This window comes from Mytilus galloprovincialis, chromosome 7 (genome assembly GCF_965363235.1).
Source record: "Mytilus galloprovincialis chromosome 7, xbMytGall1.hap1.1, whole genome shotgun sequence".
In the NCBI taxonomy this organism is placed as follows: domain Eukaryota; kingdom Metazoa; phylum Mollusca; class Bivalvia; order Mytilida; family Mytilidae; genus Mytilus; species Mytilus galloprovincialis.
Genome location: NC_134844.1, coordinates 52,779,682 through 52,799,091, shown reverse-complemented (window position 1 = coordinate 52,799,091; position 19,410 = coordinate 52,779,682). Strand labels below are relative to the sequence as shown.

General features: G+C 31.4%; 1 protein-coding gene across 1 annotated transcript in view; it reads left to right on the top strand.

Moving 5' to 3' along the window:
* Positions 1–19,410, top strand: part of LOC143083260 (sodium-coupled monocarboxylate transporter 1-like) — a 59,272-nt gene that overhangs the window by 22,826 nt on the left and 17,036 nt on the right. Inside the window, exons 8-11 of the mRNA XM_076259527.1 lie at positions 8,854–8,983; positions 16,145–16,233; positions 17,104–17,216; positions 18,923–18,993. Of these exons, the coding sequence (XP_076115642.1) occupies positions 8,854–8,983; positions 16,145–16,233; positions 17,104–17,216; positions 18,923–18,993 (403 nt within the window). The remainder of the gene's footprint in view (positions 1–8,853; positions 8,984–16,144; positions 16,234–17,103; positions 17,217–18,922; positions 18,994–19,410) is intronic.

Here is a 19,410-nt window from a genome sequence, read left to right as displayed (position 1 = left end):
AAAATACAAACTCAAATGTTATGTAATTTTTTGAAAGAGCTATGGAAAATCATGTTAAATTACTACAAAAGTTGACATGGCTTCAGAACTTCCACACATTGAATGCCATCGTGTTATCGTATAGTTAGTACTTGTTAAATGGGAATGCTAAGGATATGTTATTAATTTGCTATTTATGAAAGAGACTAAGGATGTTTAGTACACAATTAATAGGCATATATGTGGAAGACACCAATCAGACAGTACATTGCTAATACAGAGACAGATAAACCAAGAACAGTCCATGAACAACTACACAAAGTGATAACATATATACAAAATAGGATACACGCAGGTACTCTTGAAGGGGACGTAGTGCCGGTTTCTTGAATTACTGTGGTCGATGATTTACTCATTGCAAGATTACTAATAACTCTTTAGTAAGCCAAGTTCCGATACTTGACAACAAAGGAGCTGGGGGTACCAAAGTTTAACATTTATGTTTTCAACAAATTGATTTTTGTTTTTTTATATTTACCACTTTATCTCAAACTTTATAAAACATATTTTCTCTAAAAGTGTTCTAAGATGGGTGGTTTTTTTTGGGGGGGGGGAGGGGGTATAAATCCCTTTCTTATTATTTTACAAAAGAAGCTATCATTTAAATTTGATGACGAATGTATTTGAATTCTATTTACATACCAGTGTGTTTATCTAGTGATATCAAAACTATTATAATCAAAGGTAGACATTTTTATGATAAATCACAATATTTAGTTTGGAATTCTAAGTAATTTATAATATAGCATATCTAGATTTATATGAAATGTAGAAAAATGCCAAGGGGTCGAAAAAATATAAAAGTTAGAAAGTCTGGAATGATTACCCATAAAACAACTAGCTATAAAACCAAAGTGCAATGAGGTGAACATTTATAAATTGATTAACAATAAACAAGTTATGAAAAAGTAAAATCACAAAAACTCCGAGGAAAATCCAAAACGAAAGTCCCTAATCAAATGGCAAAATCAAATGATAAATCACATCAAACGAATGGACGTAAGATAATTGGTAACTTTAATTTTCAAAAAAGTTTACTGTAGTTTTTTTTTGAAGCAGCAGAATAAACTAACTTTCTGATTTTAATTATCCTTATTAAATTATGTTTAGCGATTTAAACAGCTCGTGGTTGATACCAAGCTTCAACTTTGTACCACAGACGCGCCTTGAAGACAAAATATTCAAAAGGTTCGGATAATATATGACTGGGAAAGAAAATACTTAGCATTTTGAAAAAGTCAAACTCGTGTAAAAGATCAATTTATATTCAAGTTTATTGAACTGTAATAATCATGATAATGTATAACAGTACATACAATATCGTCTTCGTCTTTGATTTTCCAAATTAGAGACGATTTTAATACATTTGGTTTTAGGGATTGATATACCTACATTGCACCTTCTCCTTTACTCATTACTCGGAGATATACGCGTTAGAATTGAGAAATTCGTAATTCTGATTTCATGTACGGGTAATGCTTTTTATTGGTCCTTTTTGTTTTTTTCAGCTCTTCAATGTTTGTATTAAGTTTTTTAAATTTCAAATATTTTTGACTTTCTTAATTATGCAATTGCTCATTTGTTGCCGTAAAATTTATATTTTGTAAATGTTATCTTTTCGCGATTATATTATAAAGTAAAATATGCAAAATATAGCAAATCAAATGAACAAGAAGTCAAGTGATCAGCATGTCATGATCAATATGCTTATTGTAATATATGGGCTTTGCTCAATGTTGAAGGCCGTACGGTGACCTATATGTGTTTGTTTCTGTATAATTTAATCTGTTGTGGAGAGTTGTCTCTTTGGTAATCATACCACGTTTTCTTTGGTATATATATAAAAAAAAATCTGAATTGTACCGCATTTCTTTGCTATAGTTTGCTTCTTTTAAATCACCCAGTGATATTATATGTGTCCAATTTCCTGGTAATTAGTTCCTTAGAGTTGTGACTGTTGATTCACAGGTGTGCGATTACGCAATGCATTGCCCTACGTTCAACCGAAATTTGCCGGAGGATTATCTCTAGATAATTGATTTTACAACCAAACCAATTCAGACATACTATTTTAACCATGACCAGAACCGTATTTTAACAGAAGCACTTGTCATTACTATAATATTAAATCGGGAACTAGTTAATTAACATGTCAAGAAAAGATATAGAGCAACTTTTTCTACAAAAAAAATATAGCAAGTAGAATTTTATCAACTGTCCGATTGTGTCACTGTTTTAATTTAATTATAATGTTTAATTATTGTTTGATCTAGAATTAAATTATCATTTATGCAATCTTTGCATGAATTTTATATCTTTACGTACATTATTAGTGTTATTGTAATCACTTGTTGCTGCCATGTGATATTGAATATGAATCTGCCATTATTTATTAGTTTTTTTTTTCTTTGCTTTGTTTTTGTAAGAATTAATTTCCCCGACTCTGATTAAAAACAATTTGTATCATAAGAACAGAAAAATGCTCTGCTGAACTGTACATTTTTATTTTTTGGTTTTTGTTTTGTGTGCACTAATTTTATCTCATCTTTTGTGAATTTATTTTGTTCAAAGTACTTTTCGGTGCAATGATATTTGGGCTGTTATCTTATTAATTGTCATTTGTTACTTTTTTCCTCTGTGTTACACGACCTTGTACGTTTTGTGTTGCCCCTTGACATCTGCTTCTGTTTAAATCTTAACTACTAGTATCTCATCTGGTTTTAATAAGATAGTGTCGCATTCACTGAAATTCAGGAATTTGTTTTAATATCAATTTTATAAGCATATAATTTTTTTGTTGGCTTGTAGTGGTTACATTCATGGATTTCTCAAACAAGAAAGAGTAATTACGATTGGTGCCACGAAAAATGGAATGCAAATAAGAAATTAAAGACAAAATAGAAATTATCAAAAATGACAACACATTTGGAAAAAAGATTTAACAATTTAAAAAAAATAATCAGGCATGAACTAAAAATATGTTTTCTTTTTCTCGAGTAACACCTACATTTACATTAAAAGTTGTTATGTTCGTTTGAAAACCATACATTAATTTAATTCACAGATCTGTTAATACCTAATGCGTGTATATATTGTAGTGATATAAAACTGTTTAATAAATTGAAAAAAAAATATATGACTTTTATATGACGAAAGAGTATACAAAAATAATATTCATCCAAATCAAGAATAAAACGGAAAACATATGAAATATTACACTACTAATATTTGTTTTATTGTCATGAGAAAAGAAAAAGGTTTATTTATTCACTACTGATCCTATTTTAAACCATTAAATTAATACAACATTATAAAAACGATGGATGCGTGAAGCTGACGTCAATACGACCGAAGAGCAGGAAACAGCTCAAATACAACATCAACTCGGCGTAACAAATGTGCACCCGGGAACGTCAGCTGGCCATTAAACAAAATGTTTGAATAGTTCTGCACTGGTAATTTTTGGGACCTTGCTATTAGGTGTGAGCTACATATCTTACATATATTAAGGTAAGGTTTGCGTACACAGGGAGATAACTCGAATTGAAATGAATGAAAAAGGAGGGACCCGCCATTTTGAATTGCTTTGATTAACCAATATTTGATAACTACAATATTATCAAAAATAAAATAACACACCTACCTCAAAATGGCCGTTTTGATGTATAAAAATTTGAATCGTACAAGTAACGTTATGACCTTAAGTTTGTTACTTTTCATTTATATGACGTAACGTGCACGTTTAGCCATAACGTCTTTGTGCAGAAACCATTCATCAAGTTTCACGGAATTTTATTTTATTTCATAAATGTACATTTGTATGCCCCCGTCGTAGTAAAGGGTGCATTGAGTTTTATCCTTGTCTTTTTGTACGTTCATCCAAATTTACGTATCATAGTGAAGGTCCGTTTTTACAAAATTGGTTTTTGTACGCGTTCTCTAACTTGAGTTTGCCTCAACCAAGTGATATAAAACTTATGCACAATGCTTTTCATCACAAAAACACAGAATAAATGTGAATTTTGATGTCGTCACTTTTACAGTTTTAGATATATGAGGAGTCGTCCGCCGTTAAACTTTAAAAAAAAAAAAACCTAATATATGGGAAGCTCATTTCAATAGAAATCCATACAATATCTTTTGTTTTTATGGCTTGTCCCTATCTTGTCCTTTTACAAGATAGAAGTGTTATTTATTCTGCTTCAAGAACCCCGATGACTTTTTCACTGACTGTTAATCTGTCTCTTTAATTGAATTTGAAGGTCTGAAGCACACTGTTTCCAATATGTTTTAAAAAGTAATAATATAAGTTATAGAAACGCAGGATTGAGTGAAAACGGCACATTTTTGTGACACTTTTAGTCAATTTCGTTTAAAATGGTTTGAATTTACATTATGCGCCATGTGGTTTTTTTTTGGGTTTTTTTTTTTTTTTTGTTTTGATAGAGGATGCACATATATATATATATTCTCAGATATTTCTATCGCATAATTTTTACGAATGAGAGAATGTTGAACTTGGTCTTTTAAAATGTACAGTTTTCAAGGTTTGTCCGCAAATACGCACACAACCCACACGTTACATGTAACATCATTCGAAATATATGTTATTTTATCAATCACTTTGATTTACAACTGACGAAATGTTTTGTAGTATTTTTTTATGGAAGCATTTAAAATGTGTCTTTCAGACACAACTATTATATTGTGTCGTCATGAACATGCCTGAAGTATTTGCCACCGAACATTTTATAACCTTTAATCAAACAAACTTCTATGCATATCAATCAACTTTGAATCAATTTATCTAAAAACAAGGATTGTAACATGCTTGGACTCACTATAAAATCCTAGAAATTGTTAGTTTTAGTCTTTCTCCGTATATAAGAGATCTTAATGAACAAGTGATGACGTTCGAAGTATTTTTATGAGGTCGTTTTGGGGAATTTTTCGTAACTGTTCTCTACCTTTAGTTTAATTTTAAACGTAATGTGTTATAATGTTTTATGTTTATTCTAAAGGCGGCATCATCAGTGTCCCATGGACACATCCCCAATCTATTTTAAGCTTTTAAGTATTATTTCTTTTGTAATGCATTAGAATCGGAATTAGATTACTGTGGTGGAAGAGTAGCCAGAATCAATGTTGATTTGACAGTCGCAAGTTTCCGTTTTACTGTCTCCCCTACGCGTCGACAGTCAAACTGCATTTGCGAACATCAAATCGCCAATTGACGGTGGGGACTCCTTAACTACAGTACCATTACTCCAGTGAACTTCATTGAACTGATTTTGATTTATTGAAAGTATGTGGAAGATATTCATATTACAGGTCTACATAACTACATTTCTTATTTTAAATATGAACATTTATATATACGGCTGGTCATTTGTATTTACAGGCCATCGTCTGTTTCGTCTTTCATCATGTTAGGAGCATGTTGTTTGTTTGGTCAAAGACCCCAATTCTGAATGTCATATGTAACAATTAGACAAATCATACCAGTAATCTATCTTTCTCCTACAAGGCTTTCCCATGCTTAGTCATAAATGTTTGATCATGTTTGAATAACATTAATTGATGTCTAAATGAAAACAAATGGAATAAACACAGCTGCAGAAATGACTTTGCTAGTCAAAACTAATGTCTATTCATCCAATTGCTGCATACAAACAATTTACCAAACATGGGGCAATAAAGCAATTGTCATTACTTTTTATGGCAAATTAAATGCTTTCCTAAGATTAGAAATACTACAAATTGAAGCACTGAAAAAATATAAGTGTTTCCTTCAAATAAGAGTCTTGTACATTTAATAATAGTATGACCAAAATTAAACACCTCCCCTTCAGACTGATAGTTGTGGGCATACAAGTTAAGGATCAATTCATATAGATTGTTCACTGACCACCACCCCCTTCCCCAATCCCTCTCTTACTTAATTTGGGAAAAATTGATTGACCAATATGGATATATGTAAACTCGATGTCAAATTAACAAAACTTGCAGCAATTGTTATCCCCCACCCCAAACCCAATCTATTTTTTTATCCTACATTGATCTCTTGATGTCATCCCTAACTGTTTTTTCTCATTGATTATGGGTCAATCCCAAAGTGTTAAAAGAAAAAAAATGATTCTTTGTAAAAAGATGATATTAAAAATGACTTTCTTCTTTGCAGATCAACAAAAAAAATATTTTTGTCAGCTAAACTTTTCTTCTTGTCCAAATAAAGACATGAAAATGGAAAACAAGGATGCGAGTTCATTTGAAGAATATCTAACTCAAGATTTGTGAAAAAGGTCATTTATTCAGAATATCATAAAGCATTATATAACTGACAGTGATGGACAATTATGTCAGCAAACAAAACTGACAATAATTGCAAAGGTGGGGAATAAATACCGCCACTCATCAATAAACAAATTACAAAACATAAACAAACAATTATATACAATCAACATAGAAATGATAGAATAATAATACTAAAAACTAAAAATAAGAGGGTGTAGGTGGGTGGGAAATTTAAAATCTTTACTTTTCTGGCAAAACAAAAATAGCGTCTCGTAGCATTCGGTGCAATTGTGATAATGCGAGAGCAACTTGACGCTTGTTGAAAGTTAGCATTCACTTTAACCTCATTGGTCAATTAAAATATTTGTGGCCAATGATAATTAGTATTGACCCTGATCATACAATGACCATGCTGATCTTGACTGCCTGTAATCGAAAACTTACATAATTCCTAGACAAAGACCATGGAAATTTTCGGTTTCTTATTACACCATTGATAAGAAATAAAACCTACACAAGTTGAAACAGTAACCCATAAAGCTAAAATTTAGTGTATATAAATTTACTGCCTAAAATGTTTTTATTAGAATAAAACTTATTTTTTGTCAGCTAAACTTTTCTTCTTGTCCAAATAAAGACATGAAAATAGAAACCAAGGATGCTAGTTCATTTGCAGAATATCTAACTCAAGATTTGTGAAAAAGGTCATTTATTCAGAATATCATAAAGCATTATATAACTGACAGTGATGAAAAATTATGTCATCAAATAAAACTGAATAAATGACAACAATTGCAAAGGTTGGGAATAAATACCGCCCTGATCCCCAAGTCCCTGAGTTTGGGAGACCGCCACCCGAGACATCCTTGGGGACTACTTTTTATGACAAAAGGAAAAATTCAGAAAAATAATATATCATTCAACTCAAAACATTAGTGTAAATAACAAAACTAGGCAGAGCAAGCCCTGTTGACCTCTACCGTAACTGTTTGGCCAGTAGAAATGCCAATGTAAAGCAAACCCTTTTGACCTTTACATTCCCAAGTCATGCTGTTTGAAGTTCATCCTATTACCAACATTAATTATAATTAGTATTGACCCTGATCATGCCATGACCATGCTGACCTTGACTGCCTGTAATCGAAAACTTGCATAATTCCTAGACAAAGACCATGGAAATTTTCGGTTTCTTATTATACCATTGATAAGAAATAAAACCTACACAAGTTGAAACAGTAGCCAATAAAGCTAAAATTTAGTGTAAAAAAATTTACTGCCAAAAAAGTTTATTTTAGAATAAAACTTATTTTTTGTGTTTTACAGAAATGACAAGATTGACACATAATGCCGATTTCCTTTAAAACGACTTCGGAGCCGTACCAATTTTATTAGCTCATTATGATGCAAATAGTTAAATCCTTAGGTTCACAGTTTTTTACAAAAACTGTGGACCCGTAGAAGGGATATTTTTGGCTTTTTGTTGCCATGGCACCGGTTTTTGTTAACCCAAAAATTAAAAAATCTTGTTTTTATGAACTTTTTTTATGATTTTTTAATTAAAATTTATTATTAATGAATGGACCACAATTATTTACACATATTTTATTCAATTTATTTTTTTATAGTCACTCGCATACATTATTATTTCAGTAGAATCGAAATACAATTTTCCTAAAAAATCGTCAAAAATCGGAATTTTCAGCTTTTCAACTAAAAAAACGTGACGGGCGATGTTCGATTTTATTTTCATTGAATGATTGGGTACTTCTCCCTGAACAAAATGATGTATCATATTGGTATACTATTACTACTTTAAAATCCAGGTTTCATGCAAACCTTACCTTAATTGAGTTAAATTGTCAGCCTATGCGTGTTGAGTACCTTAAATGTGTATGCGCTATAGTAATATAAAATTATTTTGATAAATAGAAGATTCTTATATAACAAAAGTATACACAAAGGTTGTTTCCATCTAATTCAAGAACAATAAACATTTTAAAAGATGAAACTCTAAGGAAAACATGACAATAAAATGATATCCAATAAAAATCAAGAGCGAAGATATGTCTGGATAATATGTCTAAATTACTAGTAATTATTGAAATTTAGATTTAATGAAATCTCTTAACTGCTAGTTCAGTGTTTATAAATAGTCGTGTGACAAATAGTTTCTCTTTTTTATGTTTTGCCATCCTACTTGTAATTTAGGAATTTATTTACTAACTAAGTGTTTCCAACAACTCATATACGTTTAAACAAATTGGTTTTCACCTAATGTTTTTTTCTCAACTCTTGATCATTTCAATCTTTTCATCATTATTTCTGTCATTGCACTGCGAAGTCTTGCACCAATAAAACCCTACCGCTACGATACAGCCAAAAGTATTGAAAAAGTAAACTAACATGAAAATTCAAATCGGAAAGACACTTATGAAAATCTGACGGTCAAGGAAATACGCTAGTAACTTAAGAGACAACAAGTTATTGAAACTATAACCTATATTGTTATTTATGTTTCAGGGCCTTGCTTCTCAATGTACCGTTTATGTTTATCTTGATAACACTGTGTTCATTTACTGGTTTAGTTATGTTTGCTTTTTATGCTGACTGTGATCCACTCAAGACTCACGAGGCCGAAAATCCTAACCAGGTAGGTTGTCCAATTACTATGCATAATCCCGGAGTTCTGTTTCCTTGTGAAATAAAAATGAAAACAACACTTTAAAGAAATGTCATCCGTTTGAAAGCACTTTTCTTAATTTGCTTTAATCATGTTGATCAGGATCAGCAATATTGGTTACCTAGAATGTATAATCATTGTTACAGTTAAAGACCCTTATGACTTCAAAGAACTTAAAATGAAAAAGTCAATTTCATCTAAGGTCATCTCTGCCTTAGAAAGATTAGATTTTCTTGTTTTGATTGTTTTAAATTTATCATTTAAGTGCATTTTAACGTTGATTATGCGTTTTGGGATTTGCTCATTGCTTAACTTTTTACAGTGGTATGTAGTTGTAACATTCTTTGTCATTAATTTTGTCTCTGGTGGATAATTGTCTTCACTAGTTTGCCGAATTTGCTTATTTTGCACATTTATATACACAAAAAATTATAAACGAAAGATCCTTCATCAAATGGCAAACGTAAAGCCCAAACACATCAAACGAATGGAAAACAAATGTCATATTTCTGACTTGGTACTGGCATTTCCTTATTAAGATATTAGGAGAAAAAAAACATAATTAATTTTTTTCAAAAGGTGTGGTATTATTGCAAAATAAACATCTCTACAAGAGACCAAAATGGCACAGAAATTAACAACTATAGGTCACCGTACGGACTCCTTGCAAAAATCTCTTATCTTGACATATTTTGGATGTACAAATCAAATCACCAGCCAAAATCTATGAACAAACAAGATTTATTTAACTTTCTCACATGTCTGAAAGTCAACTTTAAAGATTTTTTCATCTTGTTAGATTGACCTTTATAATCGGGGCCAAATATGTCATTTATCGAACTTACTGCTTGAATAGTGGTTGGCTAATTTGTCCGATAATATCAGTTTTAGTCATTAACAAATTCTTTAACCAAGATTGTGTTTAAACTTTAGCTTTTTTTGTTACATTTTATTACTACGGAATGTTTAACGACACTTGACTCTCCATAAATATACTGTTTTACTGCTCAATGTAAAAGATTTTTTTTTAAAGTTTATGAGAATTGAAAATATCAATCCACTCATTGAAACAAATCGACTTGCCAATCGTTAACAGATATTTTATTCGTTTTATATTTTATTGTTTATAAAAGGATTAAATGCAAAACGTAGGCCAAATGGTTCGGAGACAACTTCTTATAAAACTAAGGGCGAATGGGTTATTCCGAAATTAAAATACCAGAACAATGTATGTAAACGTGTCCCACATTGTAGTTGTCCCTGAACGAAGACAACTTAGGGTACGATTCCACATCAATAAGTAAAAGGGGATTGGTGTTACATAAATACTACAGCTTAACACTGGGTTGATGCCACTCCTGGTTAATCAATAGTCTTCAATGGTAATAATCAGTTCAGATGTAAGTCCTTCTGTACTGACATGATTTACATTTATTTTTCTTATTCCTAACTCATAACTTAAAATTATAACATATCAAATTTCCAAGATAAGAAATTATTACGAAGTCAAAATTCCAACTACGTCAGGCAATGGTAGCCTCGGATGGTATTGGTTACTGATGTTGCGATTATTATTGTTATACAGCCTCTCGAGTTATTCAAGGATTTGTATGTACTTGTTTTTTTTCGATTTCAGCATTTACATTTCCTCAAACACACCGAATTAAATGGAAACGTTTTAAGTGAATGACTTAAAGAACCCCATGTGTCCACATAGCATTTGTTTTTATATATAGATATATCCTTACTCATAGTTAATACGAGTTGAATTGAATAATAAACTCATCATAGATATCAGCAGGATTACAATTATGTACGCCAGACGCTGGTTTTATCTACCAAGGATTCATCAGTGACGCTCGAATCATAATATATCTAAAAAGGAAAATAGAACTCTAAGGTGAGGAGCGTAGAATATCTTATTCTTCAAGGTTTTGCAAAATACAGCTTAAGTAATTTATTCCTTAGTGTTTCGAAAATTTCAAAGTTGTAAAAAAGACGTAGTGTTTCTTGAATAACAATAGTCAAGTTCGCTCGTGACCAACTAAAACTGAGGTTGTCAAATTTAATGTACTAGTATACCTTTCTGTGCTTCTTTGTTACATTTGTTTGTTTTATAGTGATTGAGATGATAACACTATGTTGACTGCTGTACCCTTATTTTGACATTTTTACCTATAGTGTCTGTGTGTTTTGTTCACGCATCGTTGTCAATATAATGGAATTTGATTCGACTGTCATACAAGTGATAAGTTAAGCTAGCTATGAAACCAGGTTTAATTCATCATTATGTTTAAGCTTTTGATTTTGAATTTTCCTCGGAGTTCAGTATTTTTGGGATTTTGCCTTTTATGTCATGTCACTATGAAGACAATTTAGCGTTTAGGTTGATAGCGCTATCGGGAAATGATAATCCATCAGCTATGGCACCGAAGTAGAATTAAAGCAATGATAAAATGTTTGTCTGTTCGTTTTATAACTGCTTTAAAACTTTATGTAAACATTAGTACGGATAATCCTTTCTGTTATTAATTTAGTAATGGGTTCATATCCTTAGCTATGGAACGCCACAGCTGTCTTATGTGGAACTCTGATATTACTTTATGTTGTTTTATCATTACTTAATAATATTTTGTCTTTACTTATTATGGTTTTGACATTACATTATGATGTTTTAATATAACCCAATATGGAATAGTTATTACTTAATGATATTTCGATATTAAGCTATATGGTTTCGTATTGACTTGATTTAGTTTTGTCATTACTCAATATGGTTTTGTCTTACTCGATGTGGTTTCACCATTATTTAATATGGTTGTGGCATTAGTCAATGTGGGTTGAACATTACTTGATGTGTATGTGACTTAACGTAATGTAGTTGTTTCATTACATGATGTGGTTTTGTTATTTCGTAATGATGATTTGTCTATTCTTTATATGGTTTTAACATTTCGTAATGATGTTTCAAAATTTGACGATTTTACACTACTTGGTGTGTTTGTTTCATTATTTGATGTAGGCCTGTCATTCTTTGATGTGGTCCTGTCATTCTTTGATGTGGTTGTCCCATTACTTGAAGGTAAAACCACGTGACCAATTCGGAAAGAAACTGTTCTATTTTAGATAGATTTCCTTGTTGTATATGCCTTGAATGCGTGTGGCCATCCATCTAATTGGAGTACAAATTAAAGTTCGGGTTACTGTTTGAGTTAAACTTTGAGTCAGTATTCGAATTCAAGTCATGCTTAGAATTAAAGTTCTAGTTAGCATTGAGTTTCGAGTTGGACTTCGAATTTGAGTCCCAATTTTTGTTTAATGTGCTTTGGATGGATATCGCCATAGTTAAAGTTCAAATTAAAGTTCGAGTGTTTTTGCAGAGTTATTTGGTATGAAAAAGGGTAACTGCAGACAATAATAAAAAAAATAAAATCCTAAATATTTTACAGTATTTCGGACATAATTGGGATATCCCCATCCACTTGGTAATGTTATTTGATCCGAAGTTCTCAAATAGAAGCAGTTTTATAATAAATTTTTAAAATAGTCCAAGGAACGCTGTGTTTCGCCTGATATTGCTGCTTTCAGTGTAAAAGAGTAATGTTGATCGGCTGTACATTCATCGGTCAAAAACAAATTTAAAAAAATGTTTTTCTGTAGATGCTTTTTCTTGACAAGTTTAAAAACACTTCATGGAGGTAATAAATTTTATCGTGTCAAAACAGTTTAATTCGGTTTTATCTAACCAAAACAAAACTATAGTTTTCAACAATGAGCAAAACCCATACCACATAGTAAGCTGTATAAAAGGTCCCGAAATGACGCCACTTTCGATGACGTTGTTGTGTCCCACTGCCGTAACATTGATGTCGCAGACTCGACACAAATCAAAAGGTTTATACTTTTTTGTTAACAAATGAGACACTTCAAATCAACTCACACTGAAGTCACAGGAAAATCGGTGGAGGGGGTTCGGACTTATCGAAAAAGCATCAATACAATAAAATAAAAATTCTCCGATTTTTTTTTTTTTAGCGTTAATGATCATTTGAACATATATACGAATATCAATCTTTTACTTTTAATTAATTGAATTCTCTGATCTACCTTGCACTAATTGAAAAATATTTTTTTTTTAAATATCTGTTTCACATGTGACGACGAACATGTTCCAGTTGTCATAACACTAATACCTTCATCTTTTTCTTGAATGTGAACTTCCAAATAAAACCAAATCACTCGGTTTGTAATTTCGAGAATAACACGACGGGTGCCACACGTTGAGCAGATTCTTTCTGGGGAACTCGAGATCACCCCGATTTAAATTATCCAGTCATACTGATCTATTGAGTCAGCTAATTGAAACTGTTTTTTAAGCTACCGCAACTTTACCGCAACTGAAAGTTGGGGGCTTAGTGGTTAACCTCTGTCCGTCCGTCCGTCTATCCGTCCCATTATGGGTATCTAGTTATTTCGCATAACTCTTCCAACAATTTGAATCATAGGAAGTTTTCTCTTTACTATCTGTTTGTACATATATTGAAGGTGTGCTGCATGTGGTCAGGGTTTAATTTTTATTAATATGTGCTCTTTTGGGAGAAAGTTGAACTTTTTGTCATTTTTTGGAAATTTACTTGCATAAGTAGGGCGTTTCCAGATAACTCCTTATACCGTTTGAATGCTAGGATTTTATCACTCTGCTAGCTGTATGTACATGTATTGAAGGTGTGCATGTGGTCAGGGTATTTTCTTTTTATTATTTTTCCTCTTTTGGGAGAAAAATTGAACTTTGTCCTTTTTGGGGTAAAATCGGTTAAATGGGTCGAGTGCGGGGGGTCATCACTTTGTCTAGTTTACATTTTTTTCTCGTGTTATGCTGTTACACTACTGCTACAGTTCGATGTTCGCTCACATACATGTTAAACTCCGCCACGTGCACTTTCTTTATGTACCTTCCCTAAGTCAGGAGCATGAAGTTTAATTGTTGTCGCTGTATAAATATATAAATATTTGTTATTTTGTAAAACAGACCGTTAGTTTTTTGTTTGATTTTTTTTTCACATAGTGCATTGTGGCCTTTTGTAGCTAACTATACGGAGTGTTGAAGGCTGTACGGTTGCCTATATATTATTTCTACATTCACTGTATTTAAACTCTGGTAGATAGTTGTCTCATTGGCAATCACTCCACATCTTACTTCATTTCAACTCCTAATTTGCGTTTTGTATACTGCAACATTGTTTATTTATATATCCCGGAGCCCTATTTTCCGAAGCCCGAGCAAAAGCCCTTGTTCCACGATAGAAAATTTAATAACGAACTCAAAAAGACATATAGAATAGCTCGAATTTCAACTCGAAATCTTAATTAATCCAAATGAGACATAAATTCGAATCTTACTCAAACTCTACCTCAAGAAGTGACTCAAATTCAAAGTTGTAACTACAACTCTGCCTTTAAATGTGACTCAAACCCGAAATCCAACTCGAAACTCAATGCTAACTAGAAATTTATTTCTAAGCATGACTTGAATTCGAAAACCAACTCAAAGTTTAACTCGAACAGTAATCCGAACTTTAATTTGAACACCAATTAGATGGATGGCCACATGCATTCAAGGCACATACAACATGGGAATCTATCTAAAAATAGAACAGGTTTTTCCGAATTGGTCACGTGGTTTTACCTCATCAAGTAATGGGATAACCAAATCAAAGAACCACAGCACCACATCAAAGAATGACAAGACCACATCAAATAATGAAACAAACACATCAAGAAGTGTAAAATCGTCAAATTTTGAAACATCATTACGAAATGTTAAAACCATATAAAGAATAGACAAATCATCATTACGAAATAACCAAACCACATCATGTAATGAAACAACTACATTACGTTAAGTCACATACACATCAAGTAATGTTCAAACCACATTGACTAATGACAAAACCATATTAAATAATGGTGAAACCACATCGAGTAATGACAAAACCACATTGAGTTATGACAAAACTATATCAGGTCAATACGAAACCATATAGTGTAGTATCGAAATATCATTAACTAATGACTATTCCATATTGAGTTATATTAAAACATCATTACGTAATGTCAAAACCATATTAATTAAAGACAAAATATCATTAAATAATAATAAAACAACATAAAGTAATATCAGAGTTCCACCTAAGACAGCTGTGGAGTTCCATACTTAGCACTGTATTCATCTTTCCAATACAAAGCAAAATTCTTAAGTCAGCAATACAATGTGATTTCAATTGTTCAACCGGTGTTGGTTTTGACAGTTTAATACACAAAGAAAGACAATCAATTCATTTTACAAATGAAATCAATGTTAGTAATGAGTTCTGGTAATTCTTTTACAATCATAAATTTATGTATAGGCTTTGAACCTTGATATAAACCACCGTATGGACTTTGTCCCTGATGAATGCTGGTCGCTGACCTAAAGTCGTTCATATTCTCGTCTATTTTTTCACTGATAGATGCTTGTTACATTAGCCATTTTAAAGGATGTACTTACTTTTATAGGCGAATAATTGTCATAGTCATGACTTGGTACTGACATGTTTAAACGTTAGAAATTCTCATCATAGATACCAGCCTAACAAACACGGACACTTCAATAATAATATAACCAAAACAATTAAAGCATAAAAACATACACTTGCTAATATATTTATATTCCTCACTTTCACTTAGTAATTGTACCATTTTCCTACACAAATTTGTTGTTAAATGATTTAGATTTTTCTTTCTTCAGTTCCCTGCACGGAATTGCGATGTCAACTTTGAAATTTACCAGGGTTCTATTTATTATAATTAATTATTGCTTGGTATTTTTGTGGGAATTTGTTGTTAGCTGGTTTTTTTGTCATTTAGGGGGATTTTTGTCTTTCAATTTGTTTGTTCTTGGTGTTCGTGAATCAAAAATTTGGCTAGCATTGTCAGAATAAATTAGAAGTAAGTCTGTAACCATAAATCTGTATAACAGAATATAACATTATATTATATTCTCAATTGCATTATGATTTAATGACACACGTTCAGTAAACAAGCAATGATGAATGATATCATTATTTACTGATTAGAATATTGATATTGTAGCTTCTGCCTCTATTCGTTGTGGAACTGTTTAGGGACGTTCCAGGAATACCGGGTCTGTTTGTTGCATGTCTGTTCAGTGGAGCGATGAGGTATATATATCTTTATTATCAATAATATAAATGATTTAAGGAATTACTGTAATATTTTTTCTGTCTATGAAGAAATAACATAAAAAATTTGGTGCACACTGAATAACGCGCGTAGCGGGTTATTTAACAGTGTGCACCACATTTTTTATGTTATTTCTTCATAGACAGAAAAAATATTAGTCATTTCTTATAATTTAATTCTAAATTCCATTTTAAACCGTAGAAAACCTTGAAAAAGCGTTGATGACGTCACGGTCACATGACTAAATTATGTCTATGGTCTGATAACAAAATAACGTCAGCCAATCAGAAGACGCGTTACATCCAAAATTAAATTATAAAGGTATAGATAAGACATGTGTGAACAATTATAACAACGAAACAACACAAAAGCTAAATGCTAACTATATAAAATACAGTTTAATCACCAATGATGTTTTTTTTCTATTATAATCTCCTTCTTTTTAAATAATATTTGCATCTCGAAAATAATAATTTGATATGCAAACTTTTCTCTTTCCTCGGAATATCTATATGTTTATATGTAATTAAATTTATCTGCAATATCATGAATATATTTTTGTTACATAGAAAGCAACGTCTATCATGTATTTCCAAGTTGGTATTAAGATGACATTTATTTAACAGACTGTATTTTCCATAGAAAAACAATTTGATTGAAAACAGATCCAATGAACAAAATATGCAAAACAACAATAACGAGCAACATATCTACAGAACACTTTGTATGTGAATAAATGTCAGTAGATATGAATGTTACTGTTGCCATGTATTGTTATCATAATTATTGTTGCTTGTAATATTAATAATACTCAATCAAAAACCAAATCTATCCTTTTTTATTTATAGTTCAATATCTTCAATGTTAAACTCGTTGTCTGCTGTCACATGGGAAGACTTTCTCAAGTTGAAATTTTACAAGGTGTCTGATGAGAGAGCCACATTTGTCACGAAATGTCTCGGTATGAATTTGTAGTGGACTTCATTTGTTAACCTTTGTATATGAATAACAAAAATAACAAAATTGTTCATCTAAATTAAAACCTTTATTTGATACATAAATAGGGAATAAACGCCAGTGAGACGGTTTTATAAACTTACAATGCAAATCAACGAAAAATAAGATCCTGTACATCATCCGGATAGCTTTAAAGTATTTGTAAATTTTTGCACATTCTATGAGGTCAGAACGGTATAAAAATGAGCAATATTTAGCCATTTTCTAGGGGTTTTTTTTAGGCTTCTTCAAAATAATAGCATTTGTACTTCATCTAAATTTGATAAAAGTGAAAAATAAATAAATCTTATTTAGTAAGTTAATTAGTTTTTAATTTTATTTTATCTTTTAAAGTATAATACATAGGAAATACAAACGTGTTAAATGTCATACAATCATTGCGTTCTGGGTTTAATTCAATACCGATACGTTGTTGTTATCGACTCCTAGGAGTCGATATTAAGAATTCAACGATGGACAGTCAGTGCGTGAATTTTCCTTGCTACCTGATTGAAAGATATTACGAGACGTGAATAATCAAAGTTTATTGATTGGTTAGGACAATGCAAACCTAGTAAATGTTCTTCAATCCCGTAGAGTATCGGATTTGTGCCCTCTATTTTAGCAATTAGATTTTGCCTGGTCATTAATCATGCATATTCATGATATTGGTACACAGGTAACTTTTATCTATAAATAGTCTTCTGGAGTTTCGTAAACAACAACGTTAAACGATATATACTACTTCATAACGTGTGACCTCACGTGTGTGGTAAAATTTGGTATGATTGATGCACGTGGCTATTCTAATAAATGAATAAATCTACAAAGCGAGAGCACTTTCCATTTTCATCAGCTAAGAGTCGATTAGCCCTTTTTTAAAGGCTAATGCTTGTTCACATAAGCTTCAAACTTCATATTACTAAACCATAATCGGGAAACATCTTCTAGAAGTTTATTTTTATTGCACGAAACATCCCACTTATGATTAAAATATTAAATATGTATTGTCTAACACTTTTACTATTCATACACAGATATTGACTTATTATGTTAAAGCAAATATTTGTATAATTGTTGCAAGACGTATGATGACCTATCGGCTATAGTTTCAGTATCATCAGTATCATTAAGACTCTGGTAGAAGGTTGTATCATTAGCAATCATTTAATTACAATATCATATTTAAAGAGACATTGATGGTACCAATTTTATCATCTGTGCATGGCTGATTGAAACCATAATATTTGAAAAACTACATTCATAGAAAGAAAAGCTGGCAAAACATATAATAATCAAAAGTAAAGCCATAAACGGACAAGAAATCAGAACTAAACATGATCGAACAACAATTGTGATTATATGAGATCTGGATTTTTTTTCAAATATTATATTTTTTTTCAAATTATGATATCATATTTATCTAATTTGAAAGTTCATATGTCTAGGTATTCAATAACATCGATATTATGTTTAAATTGATAAAACCAGGTTTAATCCACCATTTTCTATATTTGCAAATGTCTGTAGCAAGTCAGGAATATGGCAGTTGTTGTCCACTCGTTTTTGATGTGTTTTGTCATTTGATTTTGCCATGTGACTAGGGACTTTTCGATTTGATTTTCCTCTGAGTTCAGTATTTTTGTGATTTCACTTTTTGATACATTACAGTATTATTGTTTGGATGCCTTGGCATAGGTATGGCATTTGCTGTTAGTAATATGGGCGGTTCTGTATTACAGGTAAGATGTCTTGTATCATGTTCATTTCGGCGTTTATCAAAACGTCATCCAATCTGTATCTAAAATTTGTAGTATTCGGCGTACACTTTGAGATTGAATCAGTTTTAAACATGTCTCAAAACTTTTAAATTTAAGACAAATCTCTGAATAACCAGCTTTCCAATCTTTTTCGTTGAACAAGATGTGCATTTATAATGAAAGGAGGATAATTCGCCGTTTAAAAATCTAATAAACTCAACCGAACCGAAAACGTTTACGTTGTGATTAACTTAATAACGTCTAAAGCAATGAGAACTGAACAAACGATGGGAAAAAGTTTTCATTTTCGTCTGCGGACAATAAAAATACACTTATTTCTTAAATTCTAAAATGGGGTTTTATTGTTTGTGTCTGATAATTCTGAAGAGCAACGTTATT